The 24,850-nt window shown below is 43.6% G+C and overlaps 1 protein-coding gene across 4 annotated transcripts in view; it reads right to left on the bottom strand.

Annotated features, from left to right (window-relative positions):
- Gaba-b-r3 (gamma-aminobutyric acid type B receptor subunit 3) overlaps positions 1–24,850 on the bottom strand; it is a 79,371-nt gene that overhangs the window by 40,631 nt on the left and 13,890 nt on the right. For all 4 annotated transcript variants that reach the window (XM_076799274.1, XM_076799276.1, XM_076799275.1 and 1 more), the window contains exons 2-4: positions 21,660–23,152; positions 807–1,124; positions 134–238 (exon numbers count right to left, since the gene is read on the bottom strand). In XM_076799274.1, coding sequence (XP_076655389.1) covers positions 134–238; positions 807–1,124; positions 21,660–23,096 — 1,860 coding nt within the window. In that variant the 5' untranslated portion in view covers positions 23,097–23,152. The remainder of the gene's footprint in view (positions 1–133; positions 239–806; positions 1,125–21,659; positions 23,153–24,850) is intronic.

Here is a 24,850-nt window from a genome sequence, read left to right as displayed (position 1 = left end):
AAGGTTTTAGCAAGTGAAATTCTTCGGGAACGAAGGAACCGCGCGCAACTATGCGCAGTTCGCCGAACGGTAGAAATGTTTCGCAAATTCGGGGGGGGGGAGCAAAATTGAACGGAGCTTAGGCGTGTCTTACTTTTAAAGTGCGCAGCTGTTCCTTGTAATCGTTCTCCGCGAACGTGATCGTCGCCGTGCACGTGATGTTCGCTTGCTCCAGCTCCGTGACTAGATCGTTTACAGCCTGGAACAGAGAAGCAGCGGAATTTCAACTAATCGACTGGGGAATAATTAATACCAGACCAACGACAAAATTCTAGTCAAAAAATCAAGAAGAAGCTGGAAGATTCCTTTCGACAGGCTAGTGCTAGGCTGACTTTGGGATTTTTTCACTATAGAACTACGAAAGCTTCCGGTGTGAAAATTGTCTGTGCCGTTTTGTACATGTTTCAACAATGTCCATAAATGTTTTCACACAGGAACATCATGTGCTTATGACTATGATTATAACTTTATTTGAAGAGGCTAAAATTTCTGTGCTAAATTGGGTTGTCTTTGGAATTCTTTTACTGCGATACTACAAAACTTTTGGCTATCGGATCTTTCTGCATACTTGCATTTAGGTTCGAGTAGTATCTACAAATTTTTATACCGAGGCAAAATCACAATTGAGCTTGCTGTAAACGATTGTCTGTGGGTCTACGGAAAACGAGTTGTATCGCTCGAGTCTGACAATGGAACGGATACACAACGTTGGGAACAAAAGCTGTTGTGTCGAGTCTACGGTGACTGTATAATGAATTCATGCTCACCAGAGAGTACATATCACCAGTCTGCGACAGGGCCGTGACGGAGTCCCATCCGAAGTGCTTGATGAATGCGATCCTCGCGGAATTGTGACTGGAATCGGGTGCGACGGTTCGCAGGAACAGAGGGAACTCCGTGGTGTCCGATAGAGCAGGTGCGGTGGATCCGAAGGAGACCTGGATCACGTTCCAGTAGGGCACGATCTTCGCCAAGGTTTCCGTGACCTCGGAGCACGCTGTGCCCAGCAGCAACGGGATCAGATCATTCTTCTTCGCGGAGTAGAGCGCGTGGAAGAATCTATCAACCGCCACGCCGGGATCGCACTGGAAATAAATGAATTCAGCGTGCCATGCCGTATCGCGTGCAACTTTGATAGCTTGATAAATCGGTCCCAGCGCAACCCTTTCGCGGCGAACCATTGCAGAAGCATCGACCGGGACGTATCGACGCATCGTCCCGGGCAAAAATTGAGCAACGCGATTTCCGTCGAGGAGGTAATGTGTTCTTTATACTGTCGGGACAGTTTCACTATCGCCTGCTTTTATTGCTTTCCTCGAGGGCCGGTGATAAATCTATACGCACACACCCCCTTTAAACGGCGGATATGTCCCTATCTTCGTTTTGTATTATTGCAACGACACATTCAAAACTCGATAAATCGACTAGGAAAAATCGTTGATCAAGTTTTAGGTACTCGTTGCGAAGGGGAAGCATCGATCTTTGAATCTACGGCGGTTTCAACGATGACAAAAATTTTTCAACGTTTTCACAGATATTTCTATTCTTTGAAAACTTCAGTTTCTCAGTCGCTGTGTCAAGCAGAAATATGTATTCGACAAAAATGAACGATGGATGGGGAAAGTAGAGGCTCCAAGCTTGAAACCGAGTGCAATAATATTGTACTAATTTTCAAGACTGGATTACAACAGTTTGAATATGAAATTTTTAAAAAATTGTAAATTTAGTGTCTTCGCTTCCCCACCTGTACCTTCCCCACAAAAATGAATTTCGAAAATGAAATGAGTGGGGAAAGTAGAGGCTCCAAGCTTGAAACCGAGTGCAATAATATTGTACTAATTTTCAAGACTGGATTACAACAGTTTGAATATGAAATTTTTAAAAAATTGTAAATTTAGTGTCTTCGCTTCCCCACCTGTACCTTCCCCATAAAAATGAATTTCAAAAATTGAATGGGTGGGGAAAGTAGAGGCTCCAAGCTTGAAACTGAGTGCAATAATATTGTACTAATTTTTAAAACTGGATTACAACAGTTTGAATATGAAATTTTTTAAAAATTGTAAATTTAGTGTCTTCGCTTCCCTACCTGTACCTTCCCTACAAAAATGAATTTCAAAAATTGAATGGGTGGGGAAAGTAGAGGCTCCAAGCTTGAAACCGAGTGCAATAATATTGTACTAATTTTTAAAACTGGATTACAACAGTTTGAATATGAAATTTTTAAAAAATTGTAAATTTAGTGTCTTCGCTTCCCCACCTGTACCTTCCCTACAAAAATGAATTTCAAAAATTGAATGGGTGGGGAAAGTAGAGGCTCCAAGCTTGAAACTGAGTGCAATAATATTGTACTAATTTTTAAAACTGGATTACAACAGTTTGAATATGAAATTTTTTAAATATTGTAAATTTAGTGTCTTCGTTTCCCCACCTGTACCTTCCCCACAAAAATGAATTTAAAAAATGGAATGGATGGGGAAAGTAGATGCTCCAAGCTTGAAACTGAGTGCAATAATATTGTACTAATCTTCAAAACTGGATTATAAGAATTTAAATACGAAATGTTTTAAAAATTGTAAATTTAGTGTCTTCGTTTCCCCACCTGTACCTTCCCCACAAAAATGAATTTAAAAAATGGAATGGATGGGGAAAGTAGAGGCTCCAAGCTTGAAACTGAGTGCAATAATATTGTACTAATCTTCAAAACTGGATTATAAGAATTTAAATACGAAATGTTTTAAAAATTGTAAATTTAGTGTCTTCGTTTCCCCACCTGTACCTTCCCCACAAAAATGAATTTAAAAAATGGAATGGATGGGGAAAGTAGAGGCTCCAAGCTTGAAACTGAGTGCAATTATATCATACCAATTTTTAAAACTAGATTATAACAATTTGAATATGAAATTTTCTAGAAATCGAAAATTTAGTGTCCTCACTTCCCCACCTGTAAAAATTTCTAATGGGCAGAGTAGGGATAGTGTATAAATTAGTACAGTAATTGCTGTTTCCGTAGGATCTCCAGCTAGGTGTCGGAAATTAATGATATCGTGTCACGAAGCGAGCGTCTTAGTATTCCGCGCGCGAGTTCGCGAACGTTGTTGAAGTTCGCGGCGGTTTTATCGCGACCGCAGCCACTCCGGAAGAAGTCTCGCGCTGAAAACACCTCGGCGGAATCTTCCGATGGAATTAAACGGCTCGTTCGAAGTCAGACACGCTGGTTTTCGATTGGGTTTGCCCGAACATCGAATATCGTCGCTCGTTTCCCTGCCGCGATCACCGGGAACGTGACCGGGCTTCCGATCGAGCGTTCCGATCGGAGAACAATTTTGCAAAATTGCTTTTCCACGCACGATCGCGCTAGTTTCAAGAAATTTCATCGAAATCCGCGCGGGGTCCCTGGGAAATCTGTATCGCGGGATACACAGGAGCGCGTGAACGTCTTGCGATTTTTTCTGATTCTCGTGCGAAAGAAACCCGCAGATTTTACTGTTGGTGACCATTGTACCGCGATACCTAACTGGTCCGGCCGAATAACGCGTACAAGCGGGCAGGGGGTGGTTCTAAATGCAAATATAAAACTAAGAAAAGGAATATAATTTTTCCGTTTGACGCCTCGTTTTCGAGAAAATCGAGTTTGAAGGCCCGTTAACAGTTACAGTAGAGAAGTTTTCAACCGTGTAAAATTGAGTATATTGAAGCGTTAGTATTAGCTCGTTAGGCCACCGAATTCTAGGAAATCAAAATTTTAATAAAACTAGATGTACTTTTTCTTGGACGAATTGCCTCGAAATGGGGCCTTCCCCCTCCCCTTCCCCAGGGCGATTAGGCTAAAATTTTGCACAGACGTTCGCAATTGGTTCCGTCAGCTCCCCTTACAAGCTTTTTCGTCTGACTCAATCCAGGGGAATTTATCTTTCCAAAATATAGCGATGACGCCTTGTTTTCGAGAAAATTGAGTTTAAGGGTCCGTTCACAGTTACAGTAGAGAAGTTTTCAACCGTGTAAAATTGAGTATATTGAAGCGTTAGTATTAGCTCGTTAGGCCACGGAATCCTAGCAAATCAAAATTTTAATAAAACCAGATATCCTTTTTCTTGGACGAATTGCCTCGAAATGGGGCCTTCCCCCCCCCCCCCTTCCTCAGGGCGATTAGGCTAAAATTTTGCATAGACGTTCCCACTTGGTTCCTTCTACTCCCATTACAAGCTTTTTCGTCTGACTCAATCCAGGAGAATTTATCTTTCCAAAATATGTAATTGTCACCTCGTTTTCGAGAAAATCGAGTTTAAGGGTCTGTTCACAGTTACAGTAGAGAAGTTTTCAACCGTGTAGAATTGCTGTTACTGAAGCGGCTAATTTTTTTTGTCGCATAGGGATCCATAGTCGTCAGCGTGGATTAACCTAAACGGTTGCTGTAGGTATTAAATATTCGCGGACAACGTGCGAGCATAAAGAACGGTGGACAATACTGTGAAGGAGAAAGGGTCGTAAAAGGGGTTTGGTCAATGTTCCTATTCGTGTCTCGTCGCTCGAACAGGATGCCTCGACGGGGAACGGTGGATTTTATTGTCAAGCCGAAAGGAGGAATAAACTTTCATGGCCCTGAGAAGAGAACGATACGATGAGTCGAGCGAGGAAACGGAAAGGGGAAAGTGGCTGTGCGCTCGCGACTCCTTTGTGCGGGACGGAACGATAACGAGCGAGTTCCAAGACACGGTTGCAAGTCGGCCAAACGAAGACACGAGGTTCGCGAAAGATTTCGCGAGGCGAGAGGCTCATTCGTTAGCGGACCGAGACCTGCTATCTGTTCGAAATTGATCGCGCTAACAAACGGACCACGGAAACGACGCCACTTTTGCAAAAACCGGTTCCCGCAACTATCGATTGTCTCGCGCGAAGTTTCGCCATTTTGCGATTAACACGTTGACTGCCACGTCACCCATATGCGGGTGACGGAATTATTTGTCCAGGTTATTAAATGAATTTTCACGTTAATATATCCACCGTAACAAATTTTATCAGTATCTGTAAAATGCAAGAAAGTTGGAGGACTACTCAATACCATACATTCAATTTTCTTCAATCTTTATTTCACTAAAAAGCTTACTTTGATTTCATGGAATTTTTGATGGTCCCTTTAGAGTTGCATTGCTTCGATACGGTACTCGACGCTGGAGTTTTCGATTCGCTAAAATTATTAAAGAGACTTTCACTTGGCGATTAACGGAGAACAATTTTATTTTCCAATGAGCTCGAACCGAGGTAAGAAGCAAAATATGCGTAACTTAAAAATTCGCCGTTATTCAGGCCGCAGTTATTTTTCTTTTGCACCGATAGATGATGGCGGAAGTTCCGCAGTCGAAATACTTGCGGCCTTCGGCGTACATGTACTGGCCGCCGGACCATGATCGTCCGTAACTACTTAGGGGAGCCGGTAGTTCGCCCGGTGATGTAGGACAATCGCGTGGCCGCGGTGCAAAGCGCTGCGTCGTTAGAAAGTTTGCGAAACGCTGATGCCAGCGGTGCCCTCTGCAAACTGCCATTATCGCGGGAACGGGTAAACGGCGTGCCGAAACAGTGAGAAATGGAGATAGACTAGGACCCCGGGCGCGACTTCTACAGCAATATCAGCAACAGTCCGCGATGGAACAGGGACGAGAACGTAACGAGGCGTGCTTGAAAAATCGGTTTCAAGCGGGTCGCATTAATCCGAAAGTTATCTGGCCCGCGGAGCAGAAATAACGCGGCCTCGCGCGGTTTGTTGCAACTTTTCCGACGTGGCGATACATCAATTTCAACGGTATCAACCCTTTGCCGCGAACCACTCTAACACCATCGAAATCCCCGGATACCTCAAATCCCTTCTCGGTTCACAATTTTATCGACACGCTACTCGATTGGCGCATTACTGTGGCCCTTTATGCAAAACAAAAATATTTACGGCATTCCACCCATTGCCCTTCAGCGTTTTCTATTTTAAAAAGTATTATGATACAATTTTTTCGACATGGTACTGGATTGGCACGTCAGTATTGCTCTTTATGCAAAATAAAAATATTTTACGGCATTCCACGCACTGCCCTTCAGTGTTTTCCATTTTTAAAAAATGTTGCGTCGCAATTTTATCGACATGTCACTAGATTGGCACGTTAGTATTGCTCTTTATGCAAAATAATAATATTTTACGGTATTCCACGCATTGCCCTTCAGTGTTTTCTATTTTAAAAAGTATTATGATACAATTTTTTCGACATGGTACTGGATTGGCACGTTAGTATTGCTCTTTATGCAAAATAGAAATATTTTACGGCATTCCACGCATTGCCCTTCAATGTTTTCTGTTTTTTAAAAATATTGCGTTTACAATTTTATCGACATGTCACTAGATTGGCTTCTTAGTATTGTTCTTTATGCAAAGTAAAAATATTTTACGGCATTCCACACATTGCCCTTCAGAGTTTTCTATTTTAAAAAATATTATGTCACAATTTTCTCGACAAGGTACTAGATTGACTCATTAGTATTGCTTTTTGTACAAAATAAAAATATATTGCGTCGTTCTATACATTCCCCTTCAATGTTTTTTATTTTCAAAAAATATTGCATCACAATTTTATCGACATGGTACTAGATTAGCTCATTAGTATTGCTTTTTGTACAAAATAAAAATATATTGCGTCGTTCTATACATTCCCCTTCAATGTTTTTTATTTTCAAAAAATATTGCATCACAATTTTATCGACATGGTACTAGATTGGCTCATCAGTATTGCTTTTTGTACAAAATAAAAATATATTGCGTCGTTCTATACATTCCCCTTCAATGTTTTTTATTTTCAAAAAATATTGCATCACAATTTTATCGACATGGTACTAGATTGGGCCACTAGTATTGCTTTTTAGGCAAAACAGAAATATCTTGCGTCGTTCTATACATTCCTCTTCAATGTTTTTTAATTTCAAAAGTATTATATCACAATTTCCATGACATGTGACTAGATTGGCAAATCAGTGTGGCTTTTTATGCAAAATAGAAGTATCCCACACCCTTCTACACATTCTCCTCCGCTCGTGCTTGAAAAAGATGTTCCATATTTTTAAGAAAACCTTCTCGTACCAGGAGAGCTTGCTCTAATCTCGGCGCAGGTCGGGGAGAAAAATGAAGCAGCATGATTTAAGACATTCCAAGGAATGAGATCGTCAGCCTGAGAAATGACTGAGTGAATCGTCAAGAGCTCCGTCGACGATCGATTTTCAAATTGAATGTTGGTGGGCACGCAGATTTATGATGTGGTCGGTACACGCCGCGCAAGTTTTGACAGCGCAATCTTGAATGAACTAAACTTTCGTGGCCAGGGTTAACGTTTCACCGGTATAGCGCGCAACTTTGTCCCAGAAGCGAGGCGCAGGATTACATCGCGGAGTGGCAGAACTTGGTGCATGACGCTGCGAACGTTAACTGCGCCATAGTGCACCATAGTTTTTAGTGGGCCGCGTAATACGCCCGCTGTTCAAACTTCTTAAAACGAGCTTAACGAGACGCGCGTTGAACGCATTAGCATTTCACCGTGTTATCTGAGACGAGCGTCGAGTGGCGGCCGAGATAAATGCCGAAACTTCTAGTTACGTGGGAAATCGCTCGTATTTAGTCTCTTGGCAGCTCTATGAAACTTCATGGGACGCCATGAGTTTCTGTTTCCCTTGATACAGCTCTCACGCGAACACCAGCACAATCAAACAGCGGGAAACTGAAGAGACGTTTCTTCTCGTATATATCGCACATTGAAACGTCTCTGGAAACGTTGCAAAATTTTTTTCGAAATTGAATCTACCATGGATTTCGAGATTGAAGCTTCCTCTTTTCAACGACACCTTAAAAATTTATATACGATGTTTTTTTCGTCGATCTATCGCACTTTTAATGAAGAGTGCGCGAGGCTCAGATTAATTCAAGGTTCACCACGAGGACATTGCATGGTAAGACTTTTCTATTTTTCGCATGAAGTAAAAATTTCTTTCCGAAAAGTAAATTCAGGTGTATGAAAGTAGAATGTTCAAGCTTTAAAATGAGCCTAGGTTTATAGTCGTACGATTTTTTCCTACGAAGTTATAACAATTTAAATATCAACAATTGTTCACACATTTTTGGAGGTACTCAGTAGTGTGCGAAGATTGCATAGTCGGACATTTCTATTTCCCACGCGAAGTAAAAATTTCTTTCCGAAGATTGACTTCGCGGGCATAAAAGTAGAATGTTCAAGCTTTAAAATGAGCCTAGGTTTATGGTCGCACGATTTTTTTCCACGAAGTTATAACAATCTAAATATCACCAATTGTTGAAATATTTTTGGAGTTACTCTGTACCACAGAAATGTTCAATGATCAGACATTTCTATTTCCTACAGGAATAAAAAATTTCTTTCGGGACGATGACGTCAGTATTATAAAAGTAGAATATTCAAGCTTTAAAACGAGCCCACATTTACTACCATGCGATTTTTTTCCACGGGATTATAACAGCTCAAAAATCGCGAACCGTTGAAATACTTTTTACAGCCACCGCGAGCGTCGGGTAACTCCTGATAAAAGAGAAGCCCGTGAATATTAACGACCGATTGAATTTTTGAGAGGGCGGCGAGCGAGAGTGATCCAACAATTATGTGAATACGTGACGATTAACCATGTGTTCGTAATTGCTTCGTCACGGCTAGTTAACTAGCGACGAGAGACCGTCCCGCGCGAATATCGAAAAAGCTTTTGAAACTCGATCACCAATGTACGCCTGATCCCATGATACGCGATCGTGAAAAATCGCGGAACTCTCAATGGGAATGCGGCGAGAGATGACTAAATGACTGACGATGACAAACGCGCGTAGATGTATTACCCTGTGCAAGGAAATGAAAAATGTTTGTCGCTTGACAGTGATCGATACTACCAAAATACTCTATGAAAATCAATGATAAACTTAAAGTCTCGTAAACAAGTCAATTTATTAACCCACGCACAAGTCAAATTTATTATTAAATATTTGAGTGATAAATATTTCGGACAGAATCCACTATTATAAATATGTATTAATTTCCTTTGCATCGAACTTTTCTGTTTTCTTGTTATCAATATATTAGAGGAACACATGAAATAATTTTAAAATTAACATTTTACTCTATTATAGTAATTGGTATTTCTATTATTATCAGTAAAATTATTTCACCCTTAATACAGTAAATATATACTTGGAGAAAATATAAACTTGAAAGAACACATGAAATCATTTTAAAATTAATATTTGAATGAATAATTTTAATATCTGAATGAAATTATTTCACCCTTAATACAGCAAATATAAACCTTCTTCTTCTGAGGAATTATAAATGATAAAAAAGTTCTAATCATTGCAACCGTAAAAAATAAATTGTGCAAGGGGATAATAGTTAAGACGAGATAGATAAAATAATATAGATCTAAAGAAATTGAATTTTTTCATTCAGATTATTGTTTCCCTTTGCCATTTTCGTCCTATTTTTTTAGGAAAGTCGAGCAGCGCGCGATACCCGGAAAAGCCATCCGAAATTGATTTCGAAATCAGTCGGAAAAAATAGAGTGGAAGGAACACGATCTCCCGCGAGTCCATGATGCATGATGCACCCCTCTCGCCATTCCACGATGCGTTAGGGTAATACTTTAGGAAAATGAGAAACCATTTCCAGGCGTCCGCAAGAAATGGCACTACGAGCATGGATTTAATGAGAACATACCGCTTTGACACAACGTTTCGCCACTTGGCCCATACTCCTCTAGTCGTGCAACTGGATTAAGTGGTCTGCAAAGGGATGAATAGGGATTTCGCGAATAGAACTATCCGCGAATAGAATTTAAGGAGCCTCGTGCATGTAAGACGCGGAAAAGTAGGCTGAACACTGACAATTTTCTTGCTGGGAATATTTCTCCTCAAAAAAACTGTTATACAGGGAGACACCTTTCACCGAAAACACCTCCGTTGATTTTAGTAGTATACGCAAAAATATTTCCGGAAGAAATTATTTGGTTGGATAATTATTGTGACGGAGAAGTTTTTTTTTCGCTAGGTTATATTTTCCGATATTTCAAGGTCACCGTCCTTTTTTTCAAACGAAACGACGTATTATGATTAATGTAACATTACAGCTCACGAAAAGACAAATCCAAGCATGTATAATAAGTTGACCTTCAGATGACCTTCGAAGGAGTTAACCTCAAAAAGCATAACTTAACGTACGAACACCATGTTCATGCTTAACCATGATCTACTAGGGTACCGTTGATGTAAACATTGAATCATTTTCTTCCTGAAACATTTTTTCGTATTACTAAAAACAATTGTACAGGTCTCAACCCATTTGCATCATAAGGAAATATGAAAAGAAGGCCTTTATCACCAAACTTTTCTTTTTATTATATTTAAGTACAAAAACGACTACAAGTAAAAGAACTTCAGCATTATAAGAAAAAATCAGAATGACTACTTTCATCTTTAATAACCCTCCATTTCTATTTTTTAGTTAACAAATAATGGTAGTGACCAGGAAAATTGAGCGTACGATGAAAAATTGAGCTGGCGATGCAAATGGGTTAAACTGCAGACAGTCGTCTACAAAAATGAGTGCAATTAAAGAATTTCTCGGGACCAGTATTCCGGTTGTCTTACCGCGGAACAATAATTAAGGAGGACGAAAGGAAAATTGAATTTCCGGTGAACAAGCAGCACAGGAGGACAGACAGAGACCTGCCTTGTTAATTTTTCCCCTGGAGTGTTAATTCATTTTCCGTACACAGAGCGGCCGGAGCGGACCGAGGGACGCAGAAACGCGACAGAAGCGTCTGATTGATAAAGGTATTCATCGGCGGCGCTTTGTCTCGGTCAACGTCGATCATCGACAGGGGGACAAAGCTAGTCAGAGGAACGGAGTTACAGACGCGGCTCGGCTACCTTTTCCAATTATCTCCGAGGGTCTTCGTCCACCGTTTAATCGTCCGCAACGTTTCGTTCGATCCTTTCAAAAGTTCCCGACGTCCGGTTCAACGTGAAACTCCCGACGAAGAAAATAACGAGACGAGAAACTGGACACGGCGGTCCAACCTGCTGCCATAACCGTTGACGAACGACCGTGATATTGTCTGTTATCTGCATTTCCCCTGGATAAAAGGGGAACCGTGAGAATGGGGAGACTAGGTCAGCAGAAAAATATGTTGACCATTTGTACCGGTCGCCTCGCCGTTTCATCATCTTTTTCAACCTTTCGTCTTCCACGCGATTATGGCAGTCGCCGTGAATGGTCCCGAGCTCCCACGTCTTTCGTATTATTAACTCGTTAGGCCACCGAAGTCCGGGAAATGAAAATTTTAATAAAACCGGGCGTCCTTTTTGCGGGACGAATTGCCTCGAACTGGGGCCTTGCCCCCTCCCCTCCCCCCTCCCCCAGACCGATTAGGGTCGAATTTTGCACAGACGGTCGCAATTGGTTCCTTCAGCTCCCCCGGTAAGAGTTTTTGTCTGACTCGATCCTAGGGAATTTATCTTTTTTGACATTGTATCAACATTGTATTAAAATTTGACATTGTATTTTGACAGTATTGACTCTAAGGAATATTTAAAAATTGATCACTCATGGTAAAATTATTAGGCACGACTTTTATACTTCATAGAAACACAGAACAGTGGCATGTCAAAGGAGTGTTAGGATTCTAATTTATTATCTGTAATTTATTAGAATTATTAACACAAGAACTAAGTGTCCTTAAAATTCCTATTCCTTGCAATCGACGCACAAAATTTTTATTCACAGTGATTTCTCTATATATGTCGCCAAGGCCTAGACGTTAAATGTCACGGAATTATCCCCACTACCGCGGGGTATAATGAGGGACCTTGGACGCCGAGAAGTGTAAACATAGCACGGCTCGGATATGTCTCCTGCACGATATATGTCGCTGTCAAGACCCGCGTTGTTGACATACATCGAGAATTTACTATATTATTTACTTTCTAGAATTTGAACGGAGTTATGGAAAATGTCGAGCAGTGTGAATCACCGCCAGATTACGGTAACATTTCTGAGAAATCAGATCGGCCGTCGTCCTCGAAGGGCTAAGGGTTGTTTTCACCCCTTCGACGATAGAGATTTCTGGGAAAGAGTTTCGGCAAGAATCGAACCGGTTTCCTCGCAGACGTCGTTCCCAGCATGCGGCCTTGTTAGGTACAATTTTCGGTGGCAAAGCGCGCGCTAACGAACCGTTTTCGGGGAATAGGATCGTGGAAGAATCGGCCAAGAGGGGCTCGGGATCGAAGCTTTCGAAACGGAGAGAGGTTGGATCACAAAGAAAAGCAATATACGAGCGACGAATCGGGAAGGGGAGGAGCCCCGGCGCCGGTCTCGAAATCACACGGCGATGCTCGATTTATTATTTGACGAGTGGCAGACACTCGACTCTGTTCTCTTTCGTAATACCTTGACGTAGAACCAAGGATCCCGCGAAAGCCCTCGAGACACCCTGTATATCGTTCCGAATTGCCTCATCCTGTTTCTGGATCCCACTCCCGAACGAATAGAACGAAATTATTCACCGGGAAATTAAACCTGTGCAAGAAGACAATACAATTGGTAAAAGAACGACTTTCCCGGAGATTACTGCGACAGAAATTTTAAATATTTATACTATTTCTCCGAGCATTCTTCCAACATTTCCGAAGCTTCTTTGTGCCACTTTGCCTTAAGGGGTTATTCCCATTTGGCGTTGTCAATTTCAGACAACATGTGAAATAAAAATAAGTAGCTTATTACTTAATGCACAAAGATTATATTTCTTTCTTTCATTCTTATGCAATTATTTGTATTATTATTTAAATTATTCTATGACTTCCAGGATTATTCTATGATTTTCGTAGCTTCTATATCTCAATAATGAATCGACGAATCTGCAAATTTTTCACACTTGTAAAGTATAGAGATCCCTTGTAAACTAAAATGATGAAATATTAACAATATTAACCACAGTTTTTTTATAGCCTGAAGAAGTATGAATTTCAATTTTTGTTTCCTTTCTAAGAACATTAAGACAATTTAAGGACACCTTTTATTTACAATCTATTAAAACGGTTAAAGTTACAAAGAAATTTTTATATAATTTCAGCCTACCAGTAACCTGACCCATCATTTGTCTCATCTAAAATTGCTGAACGTAAATACCCCCTTAACGGAAAGAACAGTTTGACGTGTAAACAATTTGCCACAACCTTCGAACGAATTTATAAAATATTTTCCCCGGGCCACAATCTACAGAAAATGTTGCACCCAAGCACGAGAAATAGAAAGCTCGGGCAAATAAAATTTATAGGACAGCATAATCGAGCCAGGTCGTTAGGAAGAAGCTCAGGCCCGTCGACTGACACTCCGTCGCAACCCTAATTCACCAGGAAAGCCCCCCGGAATTACCGTCATCGAATTTTTGCAAAGCGGATGGCGCAGGTTCCTCGGCTCGTTTCGATCACAGCTTGGAAATGAATGGCTAGATTGACTCGAAAGTAGTTTAGAGGGAAATGCCATGCCGTGGACCCTGAGGAGCGAGGGTACATCGAACAACGTGAAAATTCGTCGAGTCTGTTCCCTGTGATCGTTCAAAATTCGTCAGATTGAAGGGGGCAGCTCGCTCTCTCTCTCTCTCTCTCTCTTTTTTTTATTCTCACGGCGTTCATTTGCAATCCGCGCGAAATCGATTTTCTCCTATCGTGGTTCTTTGTCAGCGGTCACTCGAATCGATTATTCTGCGGATTCGAACCGTCTCATAATTATCGGTGGATTACCGAGCGAGACGGTTTATTCGAGGTCCGAAGGTGTAATCGCTCGTAAAGATTACTCCGGGTGTAATTGTTGAAGTTACAGGGGACAATACCAATCTGGAAAAAAGCTGACAGAACGATGGAACTTTGATTGTGTCGTGATTCTGTCGTTTTATGGGCCTGGGGTCGCGAAAGTGAACGCATTCGGAAGCAATTACAGTCCTTGCTCGATATATGTCGCAAATATCTAGGCGATAAAAGTCGTGGTACTATCCCCACTGTCGCGGGGTATACTCCACGAGGGGTCAAAAAGCTTCGCTGTCCTTTTCTACGTTCGACAGTGTATCAAAGAAATCTTCTAGCCGATATATGTCCCTGGCTAGACCCATATTGTGGACATATATCGAGTAAACACTGTACTTCGAAGATATTGATCCAGCTTTCTGTTGCCGATCCTGTTCTGTGGTTCCTGATTAACATTCAATATACAGTGTTTACTGTATACATGTCCCAAATGTCTAGCCGATAAAAGTCCCATAGCTATCCCCACTGCCGCGGAGCATACCCCATGAAGGGCCATGAACCGAGGCCTCCAGCTGTCCTTTTCTACGTTCGAAGAATAGTATCTCCTGGCCGATATATGTCACTGGCTAGGCCCGTGTTTTGGACATATATCGAGTAAACACTGTGCCACTGACGATACTACCAGTTTCATATTCTTTATTTTACTAGCGGATTTTATGCATTTACGATAAAGACTGAACCGCAAAACTATGAAAACATTACAAAAACCTATAAATCGTGATTACTGATAGTAATTAAGTGTCCACCTAGTTTCCAAGAACAGTGCGCACGGAAGATGCGCGAAGTAGTGTCTTTATTTCTTGAGCCCGGAAATTAACGAACGAAGGGGGCGAGTGCGGCTAGGTATCTAGCGCTTGAGGTAGACGGGTAATCAATTGGCGATCACTATGCGAGTCACGTTCGCGTACAGGGGCTGGAAAACATACGGGGGAAAAAGGGAAACGAGATAACGACGCGGTTCGGTGCGACCGTGTGTCTTATCTGGCTGGAATACGCTATTGCGGGAAATTGTTTTCTGCCTCGAATTTATTCGAACGTTTCCATTTCGAGTGCACAGAGGGTGCGCACGCTTGCACAGAGTTCGAACGGCTCCCGGACACGCTAACGAAGCAAAAGCCCCTTTGCTACGCGGCCGATCGTTGAAGATTATCGCCGGTGGACCCGCGGATAGTCCAAACGAACCTTTTAACGGACCGTCTTTTTTCGCGTCTACGGGTTTAATTGGACCTGTCGCTGGTCGCGACGCGCTTTTCAGGGTTAACCCACTTTTCGAAACGAGGCGCGCGCGCACTTTAATCTGCGAGCCCACGGGACCCTTTCTCTCTGCGCTCTCTTTCTCTTCGGGTTACGAGACGGGCAAAAGGAAAATCATATTTCAGGAAACGCGAGCTTCCCGGGGACGGTCCACAAAGCGTATAATAGAATTAAACGCGGAGCCCATTCCTTAATTGCGTTTCGAGGTATCGCGAACCCCTGTGGGAGAGACTGCCCTCTCTCTCTCTCTCTCTCTCTCTCTCTCATTCTCTCATTCTCTCTCTTGTCCGGTGTGCTGGTCCTGTCGCCCTCGATACACTTGTCGTCTGATTTATGCGCAGCCAGAAATCGCGTCGGCGGTCTAATCTCAATTTTAAGCGACTCGAGCTCGCGACGCGACGTGCGAACGCACAAATCACCCCGGGAACACGTAAGCTGGCTGCCGTGACTAATAACTTCGGTATACTAATTATTACGCTGCATACTTGCGTATGGATTTCGGAGGATTTCCGGTTTCGTTCGAACCCTCGATGCACGGAGACTCCCGCCTCCCTCTTGTACCTCTCGTGTCACTGAATTTCGATATACAGCGAACTCTCGATAGTTGTCACCAACACGGGTCTTGCCAGCGTCATGTATCGTCCAGGAGACATACTGAGCCATGTTATGTTTACACTCGGCATCCGTGGCCTCTCGAGCTTCGTGGCCCCTCACGAGGTATACTCAGCTGTAGTGGGGATAATCCTGCGACATTTATCATCCAGGTCTTGGCGACATATATAGAGAAATCACTATATCGTCCAGGAGACATACCCGAGCCATGTTATCTTTACATTCCCCGGCGTCCTCAGCGGTAGTGGGGATAATTCTGCGACGTTTATCGTGCAGGCCTTGGCGACGTATACAGAGTGTTCATGCTATTACTAACCCATTGTAAAGTAAACACAATGGTACGAAATTTTCAAAATGTTTCTACCATTTCTGACCTTGCATGACCTTGGAGGTCACTGTGCAGTATACGGATGAATTCGCCTGGACACACGCTTTCGTGTGATATAAGAAAATATACATCATTCCATTTAAAAAATTGAAGGTCACCTTCATATCTAACCAAATAGTATAAACACAAAAATATTACATACGCTATTGTGTTGCGTACAAAAAACAGTACTACTTTTTCCAACAGCGTTGAAAAACGCTGGCTAGTAATAGCGTGAACACCCTGTATAGAAAAATCACTGTACCATTCCGTTATCAGTGGCAGAATCATTGAATTCCAATTGGAAAGTTCCTGATCTTCGAACTGTCGTACGTTCATGTAGAAAAGTCACATTCTGTGTACACTAATTTTGGAGGCCTGTCTTCCAAGGGATCCTGAGATCCCTTTCTCGTGGAAAATGTTTGTACGTCATACATGATACATACAGGGTACCTAGCAACACGCAAACTGTAAGCCTCGTTCTGCCTCTGTAACAACGTTCCGCGGAATATTTTTGCATATTCCATACATAAAACATATATTCTACGCTACGAAACACGCCGAAAACATGGAGTGCAATTTTTTCCCACGGGTCTTCCTTTTCGAGGAAATCGCGTTCGAACGTTGCACACGTTTGTCTGACCGTGGCCGGACGAATCTCCTGTAGGAAGTCTCCTCGAAAAACGAAGCCGCGTACGAGTGCAAACATTGTTCCACACCCTCGGCTTATGTTTTCACGTGGTCTGTCCAACCAGCACACCAGCACATCCTCAGGCTATCCGTTTCCGAGCAATTTGCCGTTCATTCGATATTTATTCGGATTCGCGCGACGTTCGTCCCGGAGTTAGCCGCCCCCTGTCGTCCACGGGGCAGCTGCAAATGAGATTTGGAACAAGCGTAATTTGCAAATGCACGCTAAGCTAATTTAGAAGTGAAATTTCGACCCACATAGACCGCGCTACCTCGACGCACTACGACCGAGAGAGACACACACGTAGATGCATAGTGAAAATATTCGAAAAAGCGAGGGAAAAACGGCGACGACGTCGTGAAACGCTTTCGAGTTCGAGGATCGTGTAACATGTGTTCGGAGGAACGTACTCGCATACATAGGTTATGCGACAGCCGCGTCCGAGAAGGAGCTGCACGAGGAACCGGTCGCGAAATTGAATTAAAATCGATCGAGGACGATGAAATTTTCGGTTTTCCCGCGGTTCCGTTGGGACAAAATTTTCTATTTTAAATAAATCTGCAGTCCGATAATAACCTCCGTAACAGCGGCAATTCGTTCGCGAAGGATTAACCCTTTGCACTCGAAGCCATTTTACCTGTAAAACGAAACATTTCTTCCGACCTAGAATATTTTCCTTCTGTATATATTTTTTCATTCTATACATACGAAAATGGTGCGATTTGCTCGTAGAGTACTGAAATGTTTAGTAATTTATTAAATGCAAACAAATTTAACACTAAACCTACCACCGCCGGTCAAAATGACCGTTCTAGATTTTTTATTTTACAATTACTGAAATTGTAAAAGTGCTTTCGTGGGAAATGATTAAATAAATATATTTAGGTGAGAATGTATTATAATACGAACCGCACAAAATCCAAATAAATTCAATCTCGTCATTCTTATAAGACAACATGTATTCGTTGCTTTTAAGGCTCGGTAGGTTTAGCGTTAACCCTTAGCACTCGAATGTTGACTGTAAGGCACTAAAAGTTGCTGTATTATTATTCAAAATATTTTTTACGTTATTAACACTAGATTTACGGGACCCGTCAAAATGACGGTTTCTAGAATTTTTAATTCGCGAATATTGAGATTGCGAAACATGGATCCATGAGGAATTATTTAACAAATTGATTTTTCTGGGTATATATTATTAAAAAAATGGCTACAGGTTTTGATAGATATATTCATGTTATTTTTATAAGGAAATGTAAAATAGTCATTTTTAGGGCTCCGTAAACCTAGCGTTAAATTTGTTCGTATTTAATAAATTACTAAACGTTTCATTATTGTACGAGTAAATTGTGCCATTTTCGTATGTATGACGTGACAAGAAATATATAGAAGGGAAATATTCTAGGTCGGAAGCAATGTTTCGTTTTGGAGTTGAAATAGCTTCGAGTGCAAAGGGTTAATACTGTAAAAAAATATTTTGAATAATGATACAGCAATGTTTAGTGGCGCCTTACAGTCGCCATTCGAGTGCTAGGGGTTAAAGCTGAAAAACGCACGATACGACGGGAGAAGCTCTCGTGACAGAGTCTCTGTTTTTTTGATGAACGCACGCGAATTTATCTCCGGGAAATTAGGACGAGCGGGGCGGCACGTATCTCGAGCTGCGCTCTCGTGTTGTCTCCGGCACGAGCGTCGTCCACGAGCAACGTCGAACTGTTTTTCCTCTTGGTTCGTGTCAACTGCCACTCCTCGATTCCACGTCAACGCGCTGTCGATAACCGTGTAACGAGGGTCGTTGGTTCGCTCGAAAACATGCAACTCCACCGGGAGCAATTAAATCGCTCGAATGTTTGATCGGAACAACATGCGCGCGACGGACTGAGAAAGAGAGAAAAAGAGAGAGAGAGAGAGAGAGAGAGAGAGAGTGGTTGCGCTCGAATCTTACTTTCGGCGCGTGTTAGCCTTTGTGCCGAACCGAAAAAAAAACAGCAAACAGAACGGAAAAAATAGAGAGAACAAACACACAGAGAGACAGAGAGAAAAATAGGGGGAGGGGGCGGGGGTGAATTTGGCGGCCGGTCATTTCCGTCTCCGCAGCGGCCCGTTCCCGAATTAAAAATAACACCGACCGTTGTTTGGGGACGCCCATTCTCCCCGAGGAGAGGCAAACAACGGCCCCGGAAAAAAGAACGTCCAAAAAAGGAATTGGTACAACCCGCGCGGCTACCATTGTCCGCGCGAAAACCTGTTCCACGACTTCAGGAGGCATGCATCTCTCGCATTGTACGACTGGCGACTGGCTCGCGGGCGAAACGCCAGAAAAACCGGGGAACGTATTAACTCAACAAGTTGGGGGTGGCAACCCTTTAATTCGCGCTCTCCTTGAATCACCGGGTGAACGGGCGAACGAGAATCGAATGCGAAACAGTCTCCGCAGGCTGTTTCGCTCCCTGGAGATCGACAGACAAAGTCAATCGGCACAGGAGCGAAGTATATTGAGGCTACAAGTTTATTTGACGAGGAAAAGTGCCTGGGATTGACGAACCGTGGGCCTATCAGTACCCGGGAGCTGCTAGGCCCCGCCCATTCGAATCGTGGGCGTGGCTCTGTAGTTTTGTATTTGATCTACTCGTTTTTGACACGAATTCATAAAATCTGCAATCTAGAAGCGACACCAAACTATTCTCGACGAGTGACTAGTGAACCCATCGAGGGCAAATTGTTGTGATTGGCGTTCACTAGCTCCGCCCACTTGCTTTATCGAGGGTTAAAGCCCAATCTCCTCTTAAATTCAATATTGTTGTCTCCAGCGAAAGATGGCGGTGCATAAACTATTGTGAAGAGATGACAAGTTAACAAGGAGCAGGTGCCATTGGTCTTCGCTAGCTCCGCCTTAAAGTCTATTAGCCCCGCCCATCTGTTCTATGAACTCTGAACATTGACGAGAGACTGTCACAACTACCACTTATACTTCTGTCATTACCAAATCGAATAGTACGTAAACTATTTACGAAGAAATGACAAGTTGAATTAGATCCGCCTTGAAGTGTCTTAGCCCCGCCTACCAGTCTCACAGACTATGAACAGTGTTAAGCATCCGTCGATCATCCATCAAACTCACATTTCATCACCCAACAAAATCAAACATAAACTGCTCTAAAGCAAACTGACTCTAGCCATCATAGAATAGTTTGTTAACCCCGCCCACGGACACGCCCAATTATTTGACCACCTCTAATCAAGCTCATGGCCAATCAGTTTCCTCACCCAGCAGGTGTACAGCTGTTCGAAAACAGCTGTTCCTCTGACACAATGGACCAATTCGCGATGCAAAATCCCAGGTAGAATTAATGATCGTCGCACGTTTCCCAGAGCGACTCGACGGAGGAGGAGTTAATTCAACAAGTAGTAGGATCGTCTCTCCGTTTCCCGGCGGCAGTTACATGGCAGGAGAAGGGCGGGTAATTAGGAGGTTCGTTTCCATCTCGGAGAGACGAAGAGAGACCTGGCAGTCTTTTCGAGAGAATGGGATTCTGGTACGCACCGAATTCGAGCAGTGAGGCAAACTTTTCGCGGGGGTGGATCTCGCCGATTGTTTCCCGGTTCGGGAAACAGTTCGCCCCGGATCTTTTTTTTCGGACGAGTCTCATTAGATAGGGGCCCGGAGCGCGTCACGTGGCTTTTACGTGTCTTCTGCGAACTCGGCCGAGTGCGTGAGCTCGTTTTCCACGTCTTGTTGGCCGTGAGCCAGAGTCTGCGTGCTTCTCGTGAAAATGGGTTCCCGGAGGACGGCCGTAGGCGATTCGTAATCTAACCAATCCCGACGAGTTTCGCGAAGATTCTCCGCTTTGAAAAATAGCGATCCTCCTCTCTCAGCTTCTCCGAAAGAAAGGGAGCTCTCTCGTTCATCGACGATTCTCACTTATGTTCGTCCTGAACACTCGTCGTCGAATACACGCCGATTCTGATGAAACTTTGCACAAGTATCCACTAGACCTACCTCACAATACAGCCGTATTTCGTTCGTGCTCGTTTTTTAGTTCAAGGGAGAAATCAACCCTTGCATCTGAATCGATCTTTTTATGTGAGCGCTCATAAATCGTAAACGACAAAAGATATAAAAAAATAGTTGAAGCAAAAGTTATGTCGTATGTTTGGTCCAATAAATTTGCGTGGAAATTTTTTTTTAAAATTATATTTTTTGGAAAAAAAAATTTTGAAAATGATTTTTCCAAAAAATTTTTTCCACAGATTCATAGACCTAAAAATTCAATGTAACTTTCACTTCAACCATTTTTTGATAGCTATCGTCATTTCCGATTTATGAGCACTTACATAAAAAGACAGTTACCGATAAAGGGGTTGATATCTCCCTTCAAGTAAAAAAGGGACACAAGGGACAAATACGGTTATGTTGTTAGGTAGGTACAGTGTCTGCTCTATATATGTCCCAAACGCCTAGCCGATGAAAGTCCCAGAACTATCCCCATTGTCGCGGGGTATACCCCGTGAGGGGCAATGAACCAAGGCCTCTAGATGTCCTTTTCTACGTTTGGCGTGGATCAAAGATCTCCTGGTCGATATATGTCCCAGACTTGACTCGTGTTTGGGACATATATCGAGTAAACTCTGTATAGTGGATACTTGTGGAAAGTGTCATCAAAATCAGGGTATATCAGTCACCGGGACACCCTTGTCAGTGACTAAGGTGGTCGCGAAAGAACTAATTAGGGGACTAACTAGCAAAGAGGATCTAGCATAGCTAACACAAAATCTTCCAAAAATCAATGAAGATTCACCTTGGTGTCATTGTCCACGAGCCGCAGCCTGAACTTGGACAGCATGTTCTTTGCATTGACGTGTTCCACAGCCATCCTAGCGGCCTGAAGTTCACTGGGCCCTTCGGGCCTAGGTTCAGCTCCTCTCGTCATCTCGAACAAGCCAAGGATGGTCACGTTTATCTTCTCGCTCGATTTCGTTGACGGAATTGTGCTCTCCTCGATCCTCTCATCCTTATCAACCGGAGTGGTTGATGCCGGAATCGAGGTAGTAGCTGTGGTAGTCCGTTTCTCCTCCAACGCCGGCTTGCCAGCAGCTATGTTCGAGGATCTTCGACCCGAGGATGCGCCAGGCAGCCAGAAATCATCCGTATCGTTCGCGTTCTCGATCGTGTCGATCGTCTCCTGCCTTCGTTCCTCTTCTGTGGTCTCATCTACCTTGCGGTGCCTATGAAGAACGTCTTTCCCAGCGCTCTTAGGCAGGTCTGGGGACAAGGTCGTGGGGTTTGCAGCCAAGGTCGTCTCAGTGGCTTCCAACTTAGGTGGGCCAAAGTGTCTTCTATCGAACTTCTCCACTTGGGGAATCACCGCGGGCTTGTAGGTCACCTTTATGGGGAACTTCTGGGACCCTTCGAATCCCGTGAAGGGCTCCTCGTTGCTCCCATTGCTAGGCGATGCTGGGAGATCACTGTCCACTTCCGGGGAGCTGGTAGCATCTCCGGTTTGATTGTTCTCGCCCGATTTGGGGCTTTCGGTAGTTTTATCAGAGCTCTCCGTGCTCTCTTCGGCTTCCTCGCACTCCTCGCACTCTGACACTGGTTCCTCTAGGTCCGTGGACTTTGGGGTACCCTTGGCACCGAGTTTACCGTTCCTGAAGTTCCTCTTCTTTCTAGGCCCAATGTATTCCTTGCTGGAGGAGCTGGTATCGAGGTTAGAGGATGCCAAAGCATCGTTGAGTCTTGAGCTACGATTCTGACGAGAGTTACGCCTATCGTGGCGTCTGCGGCTCTCAGAGTAACTAACAGACGTGTCGACAGAGAACTTGCATCCTGGCGAATCCTCTAGAGACTGTAGAACATGATGATCCTTGCGTGATCCTGTCGCTGAGATTGAGATTTGGTTTGATCTTTGCGATGGACGATTAATCGCGTGGAGGATTCGTTTAATTTTTGATCGATCCTCTGAATCCTGCTCCTGGCTCACAGAAAGCTGTGTCCAGGATTGAACATCCTCTGGAGCAGTTTGGGGATCACTCTTCTTCGCAACGTTGTTGAGACAAGGGTTGCTGACGGGGCCACGGCTCCCAGGCTTCGTGTTTTCATCGCAGGGCAAGACACTGCGAACGGAGACCAGGATGAAGAGAAAGAGGATCAGGCTACGAGGAGGATGAAGGGTCTTGAAGGGTGAGAATGGCAGGAGGAGACGAGAGAGATCGCGGCGCGTGCGGACGCGCGTCATAATCAGTCGCCGTCGTTGCTCCGACGACTCAAGGCGTCATCCCGGCTCCTCTTCATCTGCAACAGAAGATGGGAGGACTGATTAGTTCAACATGCATTGTGAAAGTAACATGGGAAGGATTATTAAGGGCAGAACAATGGAAGAACGTCAATCCTGAAGAGTTCTTTGGGGGGAACTGTTCCTGCAGGATCCACAATTTTTCAGCCAACCATACACACATTCCACGGTCTTGTTAGTCCTGTTAGTATTGTACAAGCCCACATAATACAGCCCCTGAGGCAATTCGTTAATCTCTTAAACACGGCGCGACTGTCCGCAACTCTATCTCCCAGGTACGGCGCGCTTGTCCGCAACCCTGACTCCCAGGGACGGCGCACTTGGCCGCGGAAGGCACGAAAGCCACTATAGTGGCGTCACCGTTCAAACTGCAGCTTTCCACGGAAGCCACTATAGTGGCGTACAATTCAAACTGATGCTTTTCACGGAAAAGCCACTATAGTGGTCCACACTGTTCAAACCGGCGCGTTCAACGGAAGCCATTATAGTGGCTTCACCGTTCAAACTGCAGCTTTCCACGGAAGCCACTATAGTGGCGTACAATTCAAACTGATGCTTTTCACGGAAAAGCCACTATAGTGGTCCACACTGTTCAAACCGGCGCGTTCAACGGAAGCCATTATAGTGGCGTACAGTTCAAACTGCAGCTTTCCACGGAAGCCACTATAGTGGCGTACAGTTCAAACTGGTGCTTTCCACGGAAAAGCCACTATAGTGGTTCAAACCGTTCAAACTGACGCTTTGCACGGAAGCCACTATAGTGGTGTACAGTTCAAACTGATGCTTTCCACGGAAAAGCCACTATAGTGGTTCGTACTGTTCAAGCTGCTGCTTTCCACGGAAACCACTATAGTGGTCCACACTGTTCAAACCGGCGCGTTCAACGGAAGCCATTATAGTGGCGTACAGTTCAAACTGCAGCTTTCCACGGAAGCCACTATAGTGGCGTACAGTTCAAACTGGTGCTTTCCACGGAAAAGCCACTATAGTGGTTCAAACCGTTCAAACTGGCGCTTTCAACGGAAGCCATTATAGTGGCGTACAGTTCAAACTGCAGCTTTCCACGGAAGCCACTATAGTGGCGTACAGTTCAAACTGATGCTTTCCACGGAAAAGCCACTATAGTGGTTCGTACTGTTCAAGCTGCTGCTTTCCACGGAAACCACTATAGTGGTTCAAACCGTTCAAACTGACGCTTTCCACGGAAGCCACTATAGTGGCGTACAGTGCTTAAGAGGTTAACCCTCACCTCTTTCATAAGTCTTTCCACTACCCCTAATTTTTCTCAGTTCTTAGACTCTGTCAGACCCGAGTCTCAGCAGAAATTGAATTTCTTCAATACTCTCCGTATATAATACTCTCGGTTGCTATACTTCTCTCGAAGGTGCATTAACAATTTCATTCGCAGACTTTCTTTTAAATAAACATCGGGACGGTAAATTCCACGGAGCCTGTTAACGAGGTGTTGGCTTCGCGATCTTTTTTCTCTCAGCAAAAACGTTCCAGTTCTCAGGTGTTCTCAGCACCTCTTCAACAGCATCCGGATAGATTTTTATCAGGGTCGCGACGCGTGCCATTTGGCGCACTCTCTTTTATTACGATTAACGCGTACGTCGCGACGGCAGATTTATCCAGCTTCCCGTCACCTTGGAGCTGGAAACCGGGAACTCGGAACTGGAAACTGGGAACTGGAACGT

Source organism: Halictus rubicundus, chromosome 13 (genome assembly GCF_050948215.1).
Source record: "Halictus rubicundus isolate RS-2024b chromosome 13, iyHalRubi1_principal, whole genome shotgun sequence".
NCBI lineage: Eukaryota > Metazoa > Arthropoda > Insecta > Hymenoptera > Halictidae > Halictus > Halictus rubicundus.
This window is presented reverse-complemented; position numbering and strand designations above follow the sequence as displayed.